Here is a 17,856-nt window from a genome sequence, read left to right as displayed (position 1 = left end):
TTTCTTTCCTTTTTGGGTCACATGGGGATACTGTATTGCAGCCATGCGGAACGTCCCCGAGATGAGAGTAAACCGGAGTTTTGGCTCACACACACACACACACACACACTCATAGGGAGAGACGCAGACACACACGCACACGCAGAGACTTGAAATATTCTTAAAGTTGATTGGTAGGCCTCCTAAACCCAGGAGGCATAACACGTTGCGCTTCTATTTCATTGTCAAATAAAATAAATTTTGCGACTCCAGGTGCCAGATTGAATTAGAGAGCCACATGCAAGGTGTAAAGCGAGCGCCGCTAAACGAGTTGAAGCGGGGAAAGTTTACAGAACACACAGCTGGGGCGAGATGCGGGACGTTTGGTGTAAAACACGTCAAAAAAGCCGCGAGGGCCTCTCGAGATGAAGGGCCGGTCGGGTGACGCCCACAGTCGCCCACAGGCCGATCGAACGGCAGTGACAGTCACAGGTACGCCACACAGCGGGACACACCCTCGACTTTATAATGTCAGTGTTCACTTTATCTCCACAACTGCTTTTCGCTCTAATTTCCAAGTTGTGGCCAACATCCGACAGTCGCGGTCTAAATGAGCTAAAATCACCGAGCGCTGATGTTTCCCAGCCGTCAGAGCTGACCCTCAACAAACTGATGGTCAAAGAATATGCGTTTATTGTTCCGAATATTATTATTAATATCAAAATAAGGGCTGTAAATTATTTTATTTATGTATTTGTTTGTTTTTTATTTATTTATTTAATATTTCTATTTACTTTAATTTCATTTTATTTGATTTTTGATTATTTTGATTATTCTACTTTTTATATTTTATTATTTTATTATTTGTTTTATCTGTTATTTATTTTTTATTTTTTATTTATTTTTCAAGCCCGGCCCGGGTGTTCAAAATGACCAACCCACCAGGCATTTTCTTGGAGGTTTTACTTTTTTTTTTTTTTTCTGTTTAGCTCTTCTATAGCTGAACACTACCAAGCTACATCTTGACAGAAAGGGTGTGTATGATGCACACGTCTACATCCATGTGAGAATGTGTGTAAGTTTCTCTCTCATTCCCCAAAAAAAAAAAAAAAAAAAAAAACATGATAAACTGAAAAATGCCTCCCGCCACAAACGTGTCTACCAACCGGACGACCTTACTGCCTCAGTGCCTGTGTGAGTATGTGTGTGTGTGTATGTGTGTGTGTGCGAGCCTGGCGATGTCGAGTAAGGGACCATGTGTGTTTGTGAAGCCCCTGCTCACATAAACCTTGTCATATACAAAATGCCTCTTTTCCAGCAGCCTTTGTAAAAATTCGGACTTCAACCTCAAGTGCCCAGCGCAAAAAAATAATCTGCGTCTTAACAAATCTCTAAAATTAGTCTCGTGGTCAGTCTGAGAACTCATTTTGTCAGTTTCCCGTTGCCTTGACTCTTCTCAGTGTTTCGTCCTCGCCCCCTCCAGAGATGAGGAGGTTTTCTGTCAACTCTGAGCTCGAGTTCCTGCAGGTGGCGCTCTTTTCTCTGTCTGTTCTGGCACCTGAGTGCTTCTAAATGTCAGTGAAGTGGATGGTATGAATCAATCAGTGACAGATGAAGAGCAGCAAAACATTTATCTATATATCTATATCCATCTATATATCTATATCCTCAAACATAAAGTCACTGAGTCCAACAAACTGTCCTCGCTTCCAAGAAGTTCCTCATTGTAGCACAAGGGAATGTACACACACACACACACACACACACACACACAGTGCACTGGTGTGATGCAGCAGGGGTGAAGAGAGAGAGAGAGGTGAGAGGTGGGGAGGGGCAGGAAGTGGAGAGACAAAGCTGACAGTCGTCTTCCAGCAGAGTGAAAAAAATCATCAACCTCATCCGCTCAGATTCTACTGCCTCCGTCTTTTATTTATTTATTTATTTATTTATTTATTTTTCAAAGTAGCCCATGTGACCTTGAATAAGCTACGTGGCCTCAAACCGTGTCTCTGACAGTCATTTAGCCTGATGTGCATGTAAAATAATTCACTTTAAGATTGACTAAGTAAGAAAAAAACGACAAGGATTCTTAAAATAATCCCAATAATCTTACCCAATCTGCTCCTGCCTAGTGTATTATTCTCAAAACAAGATCAAAAAGCTTTATTGCTGGATATGCGACTGCAGGTTTTCTTTAGATCAGGAGTTTTTGCAGCGCAGGAGCGTGAACCCGCCAGACGATCAGGAGAAAACTCGACTTCAGTATTTAGCTTTTCTTTTTGCCTGCGGCTCTTTTACCAGGTTAAAAGGTTCCACTTGGTTCTTTATTGTATTAAATATGTGTTTCAATAAATCTGTTGAAACACGGCAGAATACGGCAGAACGGCCGACTGGGATCAAGACAGTGACACTTGAGTCAAGAAAAGTTGATCAATTGGCGGTATCTCAGCACTCTGGTTTAAATGATTTTTAACCCTGAATATGATACTAAGTGATTTATTAAGATGGAGATTTTTTTTTTTTTGCAGTGTGTTATTCCGGCGTTTTGCAGACTCTTGTATGCATTAAATAATTCCTAAATGTTGCTCTTTACATTCCCTTACTGGTGTTAGTAGTGTGCATTTCCAAGAATAGTAATTTGTGTGTGTGTGTGTGTGTGTGTGCCAGGAGTATCCAGCTGAACCCGAGCCACTTCCAGAATCATGTACGTCAGGCTGCAGCCTATAGGATGCTGGGGGACCCCTGCTCTGCTGCCAAGTAAGATGTGTGTGTGTGTGTGTGTGTGTGTGTGTGTGTGTGTGTGTGTGCATTGGATGACCTTAATCCTCTTCACCTGTTTAATAAACTGCTCACAGTGGCAGACGCTGGCCACGTTTACATGCAGAGAATTCCCCTCTTAAAGGGCCATACCACTGATTTCCCCACATTTTACACTGCAACACACCAGTTTGCAAATCATGCGGGGTTACTAAAGATTTCATATCATGTAATCAATTTCCCTTGGTTTTCAAATGTGAATTTTTGGTTGAAACAGCCGCTCTGTAGTGTTCTGCTTCTGCGGTTAGTTCATCCACTCATAAACCACACAATTGATAATTGGCTGAGAAAGCGAACGGGACTATTTATTTGAACACAACAGTGCTGCTGCTTTTAGGAAAACTAAAGTGGAGGTCTTTATGACGACGATGTGAAGTCTCTGAAAGTTCATTTTCATATCGTAGCGGAACGAATGGAAACCAACGGCTGGAGGAAAAGGGGTGAAAACGATACGGCAGTGCGCGCTTTGGGTAAAGATGAATGAATGAATGAAGGCTTTATTTTGAACACGTGAAAAAAAAAAAACACAATGCAAAAAAACAATACAGAATAGTTGAAACAACAAAACATGTCCAGAAAGGAGTAGAAAGAAGCATATGCTTATTTAAATTCTACCCCTTCTCCACTACTCGGTAACTACTGTATCAGCTGACTTCCATATGATTTATCCAATTTATATATATATATTTTTTTTTATAAACCATATACCCATATACACATAAACAACGTGTTATCATATGATCATTTGTGCATTTTTACCCATAGTAAGAAAAAATAATGTGAATAAACAAAAGAAATAACAACGCAAAATAACCGTAATTGTTTGATTGAGTTCATTATGTCTTCTCTTACTTAGATCTTCTATGTATTTTCTTTTTTTCAGACATATAAGGTTTATTTATTTACCTGACATGTTTCGGCGTTTGACTTCATCAGAGTGTCACTGGGTGTTGGTGTGACGCATCTTTATCAGCTGTTTTTTTTTTTTTTTTTTTTTTCTTCTTCATCAGTGACACTTTTTTTTTTCATCATTGACACTTTTTTTTTCTTCATCAGTGACACTCTGATGAAGGCGGAAGTCAAACGCCGAAACATGTCAGGTAAATAAATAAACCTTATATGTCTGAAAAAAAGAAAATACATAGAAGATCTAACTCAAATAACCGCCGTATGTAAATGTTACAACTGGTCCAGGATCAGCCGGCGAGCTCAGTGCGCCGGTAATGAGAAAAGAGTGAACTGCGTCGCCTGGCTCACCTCGGCGTCGGGCGGGTCAGCGGGGCAGGGAAACATCCGCCTCCTTTCACTCTCGGTCTTCACGGTTTGTCAAACTCGGATTCCCGCTGCCTCGCTGGCACATTTCAACGTCAGCAAAGCAAAGCAAGGCAAAAAAAAAAAAAAAAAAACATGGCAGTGAGCAGCACTTACCGCTACAAGGATCATCATTTGTTCCCCCTGCATTAGTGATGAGCTCAGGCTTTATGTCAGCTGCTTTATTCATGGCAACAGGGAGAGTCAATATGACAGAGCATCAAAGGTTCATGGCGACAGATTAACCTGCATGAGACGTGAACCACAGCGAGGCCGGCAGCCGCGTGTTCACACACACATTATGAACATTACACTGCCACATTCACGCTGCAATTATCCCTTTGTTCACATGCGTACGTCCACGCGTTCATATACGACGAGCCTAATGCAGATGCGTGCGATGCAATTATTCGCGATGTCGGCGTTGAAAGTTAATTTGACGAGTAATGTTTCTCGAGCGGCGAGCCGTCCCTTTTTAACAGACCACGTTTACACACGTCCTCGAAAAGGAGTGTGTGTTTAAACGGGCTGAAAAGTAACTGGGTGACAGCTGCTCACGTGCAGGAGGGGGCGTGCCGTCAGCTGTTTGTGTTATTGTTGTTTTCTTTACTTTGTCTTTTTTTTAGCCACCATCATCGGGCCACTATAAGCCTAACATAGGGCCCCATAGCCTCTGTTTTTGTTTATTTTGTTTATTTAGTCAGCTTTTTTTTATTATTTAAGTCCCCCTCCACTCATAAATGTGTTTTTCTTATGTTTATGTCCTCTAAAGAGTCTGAGCATGACTTTATTGACTTGTATCTGTGCAAAGTTTGTCGCAAGAGGTGTTTTCACACTCCTCTGCTGAAGGTGGAGGTGTGTGTGCGCATGCCGGTAAATCTGAAATTCAGTGCTACAATATTACTGTAACAAATAAATTTGCTGGGTTTTTTTTTAATTCTTCAGTTAGATTATGAAATACAACACAATTTCCATTAGTGTCACGGGACAGGACCTTCGTGCTCTGTTAACTCAGAGCTGACCCATACGATCAACAAGACCGCCTTGAAATGGCTGCTGCACGCAAACAGAATTTGTGTAACCAAGAGATTCACTGAAAAAAAAACTATTTTTCATGGTTAGATTGTGAAATATGGCACAGTGTTCCTGACGGGACGGGCCCTCCTGGTTCTGGTTATGAGCCGGTGGCCATCAAAGCTCCCCTGCAGTCCAGCACAGTCCTGCTGAGTGGAGCGGATTCGCCGCACTATTCGGTGGTCCATGTGCCCATGAGTGAATAGAAAGAGGCTGAGTATGAGACCCAGATGATGACGGGACTAAGAGGAGCCTCACACAGGCAGAAGAAGGGCATGAAGATGAAGATCCAGCGGTATTCATGCACTCTAAAAACACTTGGGTTATTTCTTTAACCCAATTCCTGCGTTACTTGTGTTGGGTTACATTTCTGGGTTATTTTTCCAGAGCCATAACCATTTCTTGGGTTATAAGGATTTTATTTTGAACCAGTTTGTGGGTTTTTCGAGTTGGGTAATATTTCTGGGTTATTTTTTTCTGAGAGTAACCCATTGTTGGGTCAGAGACTTGGGTTTGATTGATTGACTGCTTATTGATTGATTGATTGAATACTTTACAAACAGTTTGTGTAACGAAGAGCACTTCATTACTAGTGACTGATAGCTTTGCTTTGTAAATATTTATAATACACAACATGGTGGGTAGAAAATGCACTTGAAACAGACAACTTAATTATACACTTTAATAATGGCACTTGGCACTTTAGTCGCAATATTTGCACATTGCATATTTGCACATTTTATACAGACTATTTATTGTCTATTTATTGAATAATTTAGAACTTGGTAATTTAACAGTGTAAAACCGTGAGTGATGTGTGTCTTCGGGCTTGGGTTGTAGTCAGGGCTTGGCTCCACCTGCGGACATAAAATTGAATTTGCCGATGATACCGCACTTGCGTGTGATTGCCTATTCAGAATTGAATAGCGTTATGTGTGTTAGCGTCTGTAACACTGTGTGGAAACGTGCAGTAAAATCAAATAAATGTGGAAGTGCTTAATTAGTAAGAATACTGTGTGAAAATGAATATGACCTATAAGTTGGGTTATATTGACTACAATCCTGGTTCATGTTAAAAGAAAAACTGGGTTATTTATTTAACCCAGATTATGGGTCAAAATGCATAACCCAGTTTCTTGAGTCAAAATAACACAGCAAGTAGTTGGACCCTTTTTGACCCAGGGGTTGGGTTAAAGTTGGGTTATTTTTTTAACCCAGCAGTTTTTAGTGTGTGAAGAGATCGTTGAGAGAGTGGGAGTCAAAACCTCGAGGTCAAAGTTCAATGCCGTCGCCGTCCTAAGATATCTGGATGTCATGCTATCGATCTGGCACCGTGCATTGTGATTGGCTGGGAGCTGCACACGCGCCGCCCAAACTACAGCCAGAGGTCAGAACCAGGTGACACGTTTATTCCCGATAACAGCCTCATCATGTTTCCTGCTGCCTCGCTTCAGCCGGTCAGCGGCTCACCTGCTCCGGATGCTCATCAGCTGTTGTCGAAGCCCGTGATCGGCTCCTGTCGTGGCTCGGGCTCCTGGAAAGAGAAGCTCTCCCGTTTGCGACGGGCAGCAGCGAGGTTCATGGGAAACGCGGTCTCGTCTCTCTCGTCGTTCGAAGTCGGCAGCTCATCACAGCTTGAAGGCTCGAGTGAACAGGAGAGCAGGATTTGCAGGATTTGCTTATTCATAGTTCTGTTCTCTCTGCATTCCCTCTGTTTGGCCTATAAATACACACACACACACACACACACACACACGCACACACAAGCACAAACACACACCATCATACACTCTGGCTTATTTCTAATTGGTTTCTGTTGTTTTCTGCAACCTCCAAATCCTGTTTAGTTTGTTTAAATTTCCAAGGGGCCAATTACATTCATAGTCTGCTATTTAGACAGAAATATAGGAACCTCTTCTCTATCTATCTATCTATCTATCTATCTATCTATCTATCTATCTATCTATCTATCTATCCATCCATCTATACATCCATGTAGTGAGGAAAGGAAAGGAAAGGAAGCAGGGCAGATGGAGAGCAGGAGAATGTGGAGGTGCAGGAAAGGGAAAAGAGAAGGAGAAACAAACGAGTGAAAGGCACTGAAAGAGGAAATGTGGAAGGTAGAGGTGACGGGGGCTGACAAAACGGAAAGATGACCCGATAGAAGAAAAGTGTGTGTGTGTGTGTGTGTCCCACTTTGCCCTGCCATCTCTCCTTCTATCTCCCCGTCCTTGCGTCCTTCTGCCCATTCTCCTCAGGTCAAACGGTGCTGACAGGGCTCTGCCTCTCTCTCTCTCTCCATCCGTCCGTCCTCCCGTCCGTCCAAACCTCTCCGTCAGCAGCACCTCCATCTCTCCTCCTCCATCTCCATCCGTCTCTCGCTCATCCCTCCGTCACACGGAAGCAGAGCAGATAAACCAGGATGACGTTGCAGATTTGCCTTCAAGGAATCCGGTTTTCTTGCATCAGTTGGAGTTAAACAACTTGTTGCCGGCTGAAAGATAATCGCCCATGCAGTAATTATCCATACACACACACGCATGCACACACACACACACACACACACACACACACACACACACACACACACACACACACACACACAGTGTTATCCAATATAAGGCTCTTACCTATTTGCTTAGTTAAATCCAGGTGGCGACTTTTTTTTTTTTTTTTGAGAGAGTGGGAGTCACTTGTGGGATTTCAAATCTGGCGCCTAAAAAGAATGCTAACATTATGTAGTTTCTCTAATATGAATAGATACACAGGAGAAAAATTAAATTCTGATTTCCGTCTGTGCAAAATTTCAATAAAGAAGGTTGTAACAGCCACAAATATGATCTGGGCAACCAATAATACCATTGTTTCAGTTTTCTTATATCTTGGGAATATATTGGATTGATTTAGGCAGCCTGAGTAGTTCACAAGAAGTCAACAAGCCTCATAATACCAAACATGTACTATACGAAATCCTCTGGTTTCTGCTATAGGGGTCCATATATTCAGTGCATGATAACCATCACTAAGCTGCCAGTCTGTGAAGGCTATCATGCCAGTAAATAATGTTGACATATATAGGAAGAAGAAAAAAGCAACTAAAAATTGTCCACCTTTTCGGTTGTGATCTGTGGTCTGGCTCGTGGACTTGCCCAACCTGGTATAAAAAGCGCCCAAAAATCAGCCCAATATTAGAACTGAAAATATGCCCATAAAAATCCATATATGTTGCTTTTAACGTCCAACAGCATTGCTATAATTTCAAAATGCACTATAATATCTATAAAATAACACCATAAACATTAAAGGCAATTTCCCGAAACAGTTCTTTCACCTATTTAATTTACAGTATATCAGAACTTAAAATATAATATGGGATACCTTACTTCAGCTGACAGGCACTGGGCGCGAGTGGTGTTGATGATGTGATTGGTCATGTGCTGAGTGGCCTCTCACAGCATTGGCATATTATTTGTCTGCGGAGCATGTGACATATGTGGATAGTTTATATGCTGATCTGGCCCGGAGTCAGTTTGACAGGATTTGGGTATAAACATTGGTCATTCAAAATATGAAATTTTATTCATGTCTGCCCAAGCCCAACCTGCGGACAAAATTTGTTACCCACGGCAACACTTAAAAAGTAGCCCAATTTGGCAGAAAAAATGCGGACTTGGCAACCCTGTATTTAACAGAATGTCCTGTCTCTTGTTAGCTAGCCCAGATGCATGAATAATATCCACAAATTGCGGACTCAGAGTTGAGTAAAAACACAAACATTAGTGCTCTTATGCGTTTCCACGCCCGGTAGCTATTACAAAATAATGTGGCACAGGCTCCGTTTTTCTATCCAGACTTTTAGCAGGAAATTGGTTTCCCGCCGTATCTGCCGAGAACAAAAAAAAGAAATCATATCTGTCCTTTGGTTTTGACGGACAAGGAGCACATTAGCGCAGAGGAAAGCATCATAAACTGCTCAAATGTTCATGTAACGGCGATTTCAATTACATGGCGTAAAGGAAACACAGTGAGGAGGCAATTTGAAGAGAAGAGGAGAGGGAGAGCGTTGCCGTTTTCTTTTTGCAACCTGACGTATGGAAAAAAAAAAAAAAAAACGCTAGGCCGTTTACATAAAACTTTACATAAAACTAAAATGTCATAGGCAGCCCATAGGGAACTGCTTTAATATGGAGCAATTACAGCACGGGACTATAATGAAACTGCATCATATCCATTTTAGATTGATGAATGGCTGATCTCAGATTTTTTAATAGAGCGGTTGATATTGACCTCATATTTCATAACCCGGTCTAATCAAGCTGGAGGAAGCCGAACGCAGCGAGAACCCTATCCGGCCTGTCTGCTGGAAAAGAGCTTTTGACGTACAAAGGCTCCTACGGTTGATTCACTGGAGATAAAAATAAATAAATAAATGAATGAATAATAATAATAATAAGACAATAAGAGGGGTAATTTGAAACCTGCTGGGTGGCTTAGTGGTGATGTGCTGTTTCACTCTAAGTCCTGTCAGACGGTGAATCCCCGTTTGTGTCTCTGTCGTCGTCTGTGATCATAAAGAAGCTCCCTCGTGTCTACATTATTATGCACCGAGTGTGTGTGTGTGTGTGTGTGTGTGCCGATATCCTCTTTTGACCCCCCACTTTTATTTTTATTCCCTCTTCCTCCGACGCTGCGCTCAGACTGCGGGGGTTTCGTGCCGATTTGTCCCCGACTCCCCTCTCCCGACAGTCGGAGGAGAAATCTAATCCGGCACGTCGGTCGGCGCCGATGTTCGGCCCAGATTATCTGCTGACGTGAGGGGATTACAAATCCAGTCCAACACCCCCCCGACTGCTCATCTGGGGAGATTCTCCTCACCTCCTCACCAAAGTCGGTCAGGATTTCCAAACTCAGAGGCTTTGCCCCTCCCCTTCCTCCGCATCGGAGTTAGTTTTTATTTTGATTTCTTCTTTAATTTTTATTTTCAATTCAGTTTAGCTTCGGTTAGTTTCCAGAGCAGGTTTGCTTGCTGCAGTTTTCTTTTTAGTTCACGTTTTATTAGTTTCAATATTAGTTTTTTTTTTCTTTTTTTAAATCACATATTTGGCAGTGTAAAGATTTAAGAAGTTCAGAATATGTACTACAATATGACTCATAGTCATGTGGACACTCCAGTCTCAATAAATATGAGTACCAACTCCTCCTCATGCTTGACAAATTTGATCAAATTTGCCCCCCAAAAAAACCACTAAAGATATTTTCTGTATATTTTTATGTTATTTTAGTAAGTTTTGTAAGTACAGAATATTGTTAGTTTTTTTTTTTTTTTTTTTTTTTTTAAGAAAGTCTAGTTTTTATTTTTATTTCAGTGATCTCACTTTCAGCGAACTTCTGGGTTTAGTAACCTTTTAATAACCGTGCTGCCCATCCCGTCTCTCCTCGTCTTCCTCTCCTCCTCCTCCTCTTGCTCTTCGTGTTTTAGCTCCTGCGTTCACACCAGGAGGTGCGACGGCTTCAGAGCGGCGACAGATTATCTCAAACTGCTGCCGAGCCGTCGCCGCCAACAGTGAGACAGATTAGCAGGCTAATAGCTGACACTGTGGCACAAACACAGGAGACCAAGCTCAAGTAGCAAATCACAGGTTTCCAATGACCAGGGAGGGACTATTAACTGAGGAAGTTTTTAACATTATAATAATTTAGATCCAGATTCATATTTCAGTGAGCAAAGTTTACTGCTGTGCAGATGAGCGATGGAAACACTGAAGGTGGCAGCAGGGTAATTTGTGTTCAAATCTTTTTTTTTTTTTTTTTTTTTTCTTTAAACAAAACTTTAGTCAGTTGCCGCTGTCCAGAGAGGTTTGTCTTGACTCCAGCACCGTCTTTCCTTTGGGAGTGAAGTGTATTAAAGTCAGTCACTAAAGCAGACACAGTGAGGAAGCTGGCGGGGGCATTTTGCATTGTAAAAGGTTAGCCTAGCCGCCGCTGCTAACGCCTGGACCGTAGCCTCTCTCTCTATCTCTCTCTCTCTTCTCCCGTTCATTTCATCTCCGTCGTCTCTCTCTGCTCGTCCTCCTGTCCTCTCGTGCTCCTTCTCTCCTCCTACCAGCTTCTCTTATCTCACCTCCTCCCTTAGTTTGGGGTTTGGTCCATGATGAGGAGGAGGAGGAGGAGAGAGAGAGAGAGAGAGAGAGAGAGAGAGAGAGAGGTTTTATCCTTCCACTCCTGTTTCCTCACCCCGTCTCTCTCTTCATCATGCCTTCCATTATGCAAACATTTTGTTTATTTATTTATTGCCAAGACTCAGACCCCTGGTGTGTGTGTGTGTGTGTGTGTGTGTGTGTGTGTGTGTGTGTGTGTGTAAATGTACATGCAGAGTGCTGACAACAGTGAAACAACAATGAATGCAGATTTGCTGGCCACAATGCCTTCAATCCCCCCCTGCCTGCCTGCCCGCCTGTATGGTGTTTGTTAAATTTTTATTTTTTTATTTTTATTTATTTATTTTTAAAATGGCCCTTTATGACGATAACATCACACACAATGGGCTCCTCTCGCCCCGTCCGCCTGCTTTCCCTGCCCGCTCTGCTTTTCCCATAGACTTTGGCCGTTCGCCCTGTTGTGGGCAGCGATGTGGTGGAGGGATCTGGCCCACCTGAACTCGGCCGACCCTCCTGTTTTCATCTAAAGAACAGAGTTTACTCTCCTCTTTAGGCCCACATAAAGGAGAAAAAAAATTGTGTGCGTCATAATAAACGGGCTAAAGCTGAATTACAAGCCCGTGATGATTCGACAGGTTCTGCACGCAAGTCTGATGGTGCACTTGAGGCTTCGACGTGCAAACCGAAGTTAAATATCAACTTACGTGAACGTGATTTCAGCTTTCATTTTCGGCACATGTCGTCCTGAGAACTGAAGACAAACGTCCTGATTTACTAAAGGTTTGCGGTGGCGCTAATGGCACCGTCAGTGTGAAAAGTAAATTCTGATTAATCAAAAGTGCACATTTTGATTTGAGTGAAAGTGGACACCATGGTACAAACGTTTAGTGTCTTAGTATTTTAAGTTGTGCCAGCCACAGAGGGCAAAAATGAAGGAGGGTTTTATTCTAATTGCTATGAACAGCTGCTTTCACCTGATTTACTAAAGGAAAATCAGCTCATTTAACCCCCAATCGCACACACTATAGGCATGTTTTCATTTTATTTATTTATTTTAACATGAAAATTATTTCTACCAGCAGCCTCTGTGTTTTTCTTAAGTTGGTTCATGTTACGCAACTTAAAAGACAACCATCAGAGATAGGGATTATTGGGGGAAAGTGTCTCTCTGTTTACTCTGTTACTTCATACAGCACATGTTCATGATTTTTTTTTTTTTTTTTAAGCATCTTACACTTTAGATTTTTAAGAACAGAGAGCTGGTGAACTTGTGTTAAAATGAAAACTTGGTGTTTATTTATTCCACACATTCATCAGTTGAATTTCTACTATAATAATAATAATAATATAACATGTTCGAACTTGCCTCTCTTTGCGTGTTGATTTGAGTGAGGGTATTTCAGAGAGTATTTTTTGCTAATGCAGAGTAATGTCATGTATATAGGGATCCTCGTGTGCGTCTTGCAGTTGCAGCCCTTACTCTTGTACCTTTCTGTGTGTTTGCAATCAGTTACCTATGGTCCGTGTGTGGCTCTGCATGAGGAGGAATCTGTTGGTGGCTGATTCCAGGTATTGCTGAGCGTGTTTTTTGGATACACTTTGCTGTAAAACCTGTACCGGATCCAGGAGTTTGTGACGGCAACAGCGAGAAGTGGACCACTGTTTTACGTCTTGTAAAAAACGTCCATGTTGTTGCCGTGCAGGTCTTCACACCTGGACGCGTGCTTTCTCTCGGTCGGACCGTCTTCGGCGCTCGGCTTCAGGCTCAGGGTTGCCAAGTCCGCGTTTTTTTCCGCCAAATTGGGCTACTTTTTAAGTGTTGCCGCGGGTAATAAATTTTGTCCGCGGGTTGGGCTTGGGCAGTCATGAATAAAGATTCATATTTTGAATGACCAATGTTTATACCCAAATCCTGTCAAACTGACTCCGGGCCAGATCAGCATATAAACTATCCACATATGTCACCTGCTCCACAGACAAATAATATGCCAATGCTGTGTGAGGCCACTCAGCACATGACCAATCACATCATCAGCACCACTCGCGCCCAGTGCCTGTCAGCTGAAGTAAGGTATCCCATATTATAGTTTAAGTTCTGATATACTGTAAATTAAATAGGTGAAAGAACTGTTTCGGGGAATTGCCTTTAATGTTTATGGTGTTATTTTATAGATATTATAGTGCATTTTGCAATTATAGCAATGCTGCTGGACTTTAAAAGCAACATATATGGATTTTTATGGGCATATTTTGAGTTCTGGTATTGGGCTGATTTTTGGGACCTTTTTATACCAGGTTGGGCGGGTTTTGGGCTGGTTTTGAGTTGCTGTTTGGCTCCTTTTGTCTCACAGACCTGGCAACCCTGTTCAGGCTCCATCAGCGACCGACTGGTTACAGCTCGGGAACCCATCATCTGACCACCATCGTCTCTGCCTCCCTTCCTTTATTTTGCAGTCTGCCTGCATGGCTTTGGCTGTTCATCATTATGGCTCCAGTGCCTGGGGGGGGGCCCTCTTTCAGCAAAGGATCCATACGGTTCATTGATGTGAAGCACAGGTCCCCCGGGAGCAGCTTCAGCCACGTATGGAGCTGCTGCTGCCCCGGTGCCCCGTTCCTTTGTCAGTGGAGGTATTCTTTACTTGGAACACTTCAAAGTCCAACTTTAGGCCATCTGGAGCAGCAAGGACAAACACCCTCGGTCCGGTGGGATTCGGCTTTCCCGGGGCGTCTCGGCCTGATTGGACAGCCTCCTGTGACAGGAATAATTTTCTCGTTGATGCAGAGCTTTCCTTGTTTTTTCTGGGCGAAGGCGGCTTTGTTTCACTCTGCCAGAGAGGGGCCGAACTTTCCAAGGGATGTCACTCTTCTTTATTTTATTCTGTCACGTCCAGGTCGGTGACACCTTTGTTTTTTGTTTTTTTTTGTGCCCACCTCAGTGAACCGATCTCTCGCCGTGGTGCTGTTGCTTACATTGGAAATTTTTTTTTTTTTTTTGGTCCACAAGATTCAGGTTTGCGGCTAGCTAAGGCAGGCGGTGCAGACTCTAGTGATGATTTGTGAATGCTGACAGATTTTCCAAGACACTCCAGTTGATGTGCTGGGAAAAAGGCACGAAACAGGAGTCCAGTCTTGCATTGGTTATGGGATCAGTGTGGATCTCAGGATGCACAGGTGAGAACCTGTTATGATGGCAATGGACAAAGAAATGAATGAATGAAAGAGTAGACATTGAATTAAACTGTCATCTAACATGTGACAGTGAATTATGGATGGATTATGTTTTAAACTAAATAAATAAATGCCATCCCTGGTCAGACGATGCCTTTTGTTTCGCTCTGATGATCTTCCTGCCTCCTGCTGTCCACCTCTTCTCCTGCAGGCCTAAACACTCCCTCGGCCTGGTCCTCATCTGAAATACCTACATCTGAATTTATTTTGAACATAAGTCTTAGAAGTACAAAGGTAAAAGTCTAATGAAGCTCCGTCATTGCTGACGTTTTATTTCCAAACGCAATAACTTTAAATTTTCATCCGGAAAGAACTGAAAGATAATGCATTTATTCATGTTTTATTGTGCTGCTTCCCCCACAGTTTTATTTGTGCCATGGTGGGCAGCCTCGGAAACAGCAATTAGACCATCGTGGGACACTAAAATACTCCTCTGAAAGCCAGACTAATGAAATGTATTAGGTGGGTTAGCAGCTCCCTAAGACAGAGGAGGTCAATTTCACTGCAGCTTTTAAATCCCGAGACCTCTTAAGCCGTGGAATAAAATCCATTAAATCACGAGTTTGGAACAGGGGAGGTTCTTCAGAATCGAGCCGCCCTCGTATTTGTGACCACCGAATATTACGCCAAGCTTTTGAGGTGTTAATTGATTTATTTTTTATTTATTTATTCTTATTTATTTATTTTGGGGGTGAAAAGTTTGAAAAGTTAAAAGGTGCACGACGTTTGTGCCGGCTGGGATGTCCAGCCTCTGATGCTCTGACACCGATCAGAGCCGCAGTCCACACACACACACGGCCGCGTGACCATTTCTCCGGCCGGAGCGCTCTGATATGAAAATAGTAATAATAAAATCTTATTGACTGGCCGCGGTCTCCATCATGTCAGAGGTGGACCGTGCTGACTGGCCAATATGCATTTTTCAATAAGGGCCGCGGCGCTCCGTATATCGGCCTGAGCCCTTTGTGTATATCAAAGCTGTGTGTCATGTTTCAGCCCGTGTAGCTGTCTTTTCTCGCCGCAGTGGTGCTCTCCCACTCCCATCCCTCTGTCTCTCTCTCTCTCTCTCTCTCTCTCTGCCTGTCTCTCCATCTCTCTCTCATATCCCGCGTTATATTTTCTGTCCGGACAGCTGTCAGAGGGCCACCAGGGTTATTATCTTGATATGAGATACACCATGTCGGCCTTGGGCATCTCTCTCTCCCTCTCTCTCTCTCTCTCTCTCTCTCTCTTTCTCTCTCTCTCTGGCTCTCTCTCTTTCTATCAGGTAATAGGTGTATTGATCTCTGGCCACCTCTGTTGCTGGGTGACAGACAGACCGGTGGGGATTAAGTGGTCAATCTGCATTATTGGCAGCCTCACTCTCTTTATAGCCCTTCCCGAGTGTGTGTGTGTGTGTGTGTGTGTGTGTGTGTGTGTGTCATACGTGTCTGCATATTTGTGCAAATGCATTTCTGCATCAGTGTGTTGTGTTTGTGCCCGTGCGTCCGCATCACCGCCACATGACAGAGGTTAGACAAAAGGTTTTTTTTTTTTTTGCTTTGTGTGCTTGTTGTTTCTGAGACCAAACCAGCTGAGGATATTTTGATCTAAGGTCAAGCCACAGCAATAAGCTCTGATTGATCAGACGCCAGTTGAAATTGGGCGATTTCCATCCCACATAATGAGAATCGGACGCTTACCTCAGCGCCGGCGGTCCAAGCCAATTTGGGGAGGCAGAAGATGCGAGCTGTTTGCATCAGCTGCGAGGCGCTGTGTGTGTCCACTGGGGATCTCTCTTTACAGTGCTGCCTTATCTTTTCTCCTTGTTTACAATGGAAAGGACACGCCGATGACAGCTCTGAGGGCCGAGCGGGTGCTCAGAGCGCCGGGCCTCCAAACTCGAAGAAAACACTTCAACTCGAGCATGAGAGCGCAGTGCTTCAGAGGGGTTTGCGATGCGCGGCGTGGCAGCAGCGTGGGCTAAGACAAGTGCCTCCCCAAGTGGCTGCTGTTAAGTGAAATGGAGGTGCTTGTCGGACGCGGGCCCTCAGAGTGGGATGCATTTTAAAATGTTTATTGCACTGGGAACAGGCATCGCATTCACTGATCTTGTTAAGCCTTATTTATTTGCTGAGATTTCGGATTTTCAGTGTTTACACTTTGTATTGAGCAGCAACCTGCCATAGCTAAATAAAATATTTAACTTCGAGGTGCAAAAGGAGATATTTCTGCTCTCCTTCAGCGTCATGTGACCAGTAAAAATCAGAGCGATTGTCAGTGAAGTCAAGTGAGCAGCTCACGACGCAGCTGGAGCGGGGATGTCTGCCGTCAGAGACACAGGTGAGGCCACAGCCACGCTTTCATTTTTTTTAAAAGCAACTTTTCCTTCCTGTTTTGGCCTTCTGTCCACACAAACGCACATTTTAGATCGCTGAAAGAGCTGCTTTTGGACTTTTGCTCAGCAGGTTGGAACACCGTCATCTTTTTGCCGTGTGGACACTGAAAATGGTACAACGTACAACGGCAACGTTAACTAATTTTCACCAAAATGTTTTTGTGTGTAACTTTAGGAAGGAGCCCGACCTCATATGTCTGAATAAATAACCCAACCTGTTAATTTTCCACACTAGGATTTTTTTTTTTTACTGTATGTTTGTAATTGCATTTGTAACTCAGTGACGTCAACTTTTTTTTTTTTTTTTTTTTTTTTGTTTTTGGCTAAAATCAGAAAAAGCTGAAGCTCACAGACTTGGCTCACTTTCGCAAACAAGCTGCCAAACTGTGCAGCGTTTTGTCAGCTTGGAGGCGATCTAGCATTAGCATTTCTGGATGTTTTCCCTCTGGCTTGTGTTTCTATCTTCTATGTAGTTCGCATTCCAACTAACAAAAATAATAAGTGTCTTGTAAATATGATATTACTTTATATGTTTGCTAATTTTATTTCAGTGTATTTCGATGCATTTAATTCATTGTTTCTGCTGTGTTGGCAAAAGATATACCTATATAATATATAGATTTTTTACTAACATAGTGTACTGTATAATCTGCCAAACAACTTGACTTTTACATTCACCTCTTGCCTACTGTCTTGGAAGTCTTTTTTGGTGGAAAAAGACTGAGATATGAGACTAACTGGTCAAAAAAAAAAAAAAAAAAAAAATGTACCAGAATTAATGTAGTTTTGTTTTTAATATGCACACTGAGGTGAAGAGCGACGATTAAACCACATAAAACCTGTTGAGCCAAGTTGAAGGATGTTTTTAAATGAAATTATGCATGAAACTGACAGATTCTTGAACTGAATTCA

General features: G+C 42.7%; 1 protein-coding gene across 1 annotated transcript in view; it reads left to right on the top strand.

The window, feature by feature from the left end:
* The first annotated feature begins 404 nt into the window (after positions 1–404).
* LOC115357388 (spermatogenesis-associated protein 16-like) overlaps positions 405–17,856 on the top strand; it is a 100,036-nt gene continuing 82,584 nt past the window's right edge. The window contains exons 1-2 of the mRNA XM_030048785.1: positions 405–471; positions 1,463–1,506. Of these exons, the coding sequence (XP_029904645.1) occupies positions 405–471; positions 1,463–1,506 (111 nt within the window). The remainder of the gene's footprint in view (positions 472–1,462; positions 1,507–17,856) is intronic.

The sequence above is a fragment of the Myripristis murdjan genome, chromosome 4 (assembly GCF_902150065.1).
Source record: "Myripristis murdjan chromosome 4, fMyrMur1.1, whole genome shotgun sequence".
NCBI classification, from domain to species: domain Eukaryota; kingdom Metazoa; phylum Chordata; class Actinopteri; order Holocentriformes; family Holocentridae; genus Myripristis; species Myripristis murdjan.
This window is presented reverse-complemented; position numbering and strand designations above follow the sequence as displayed.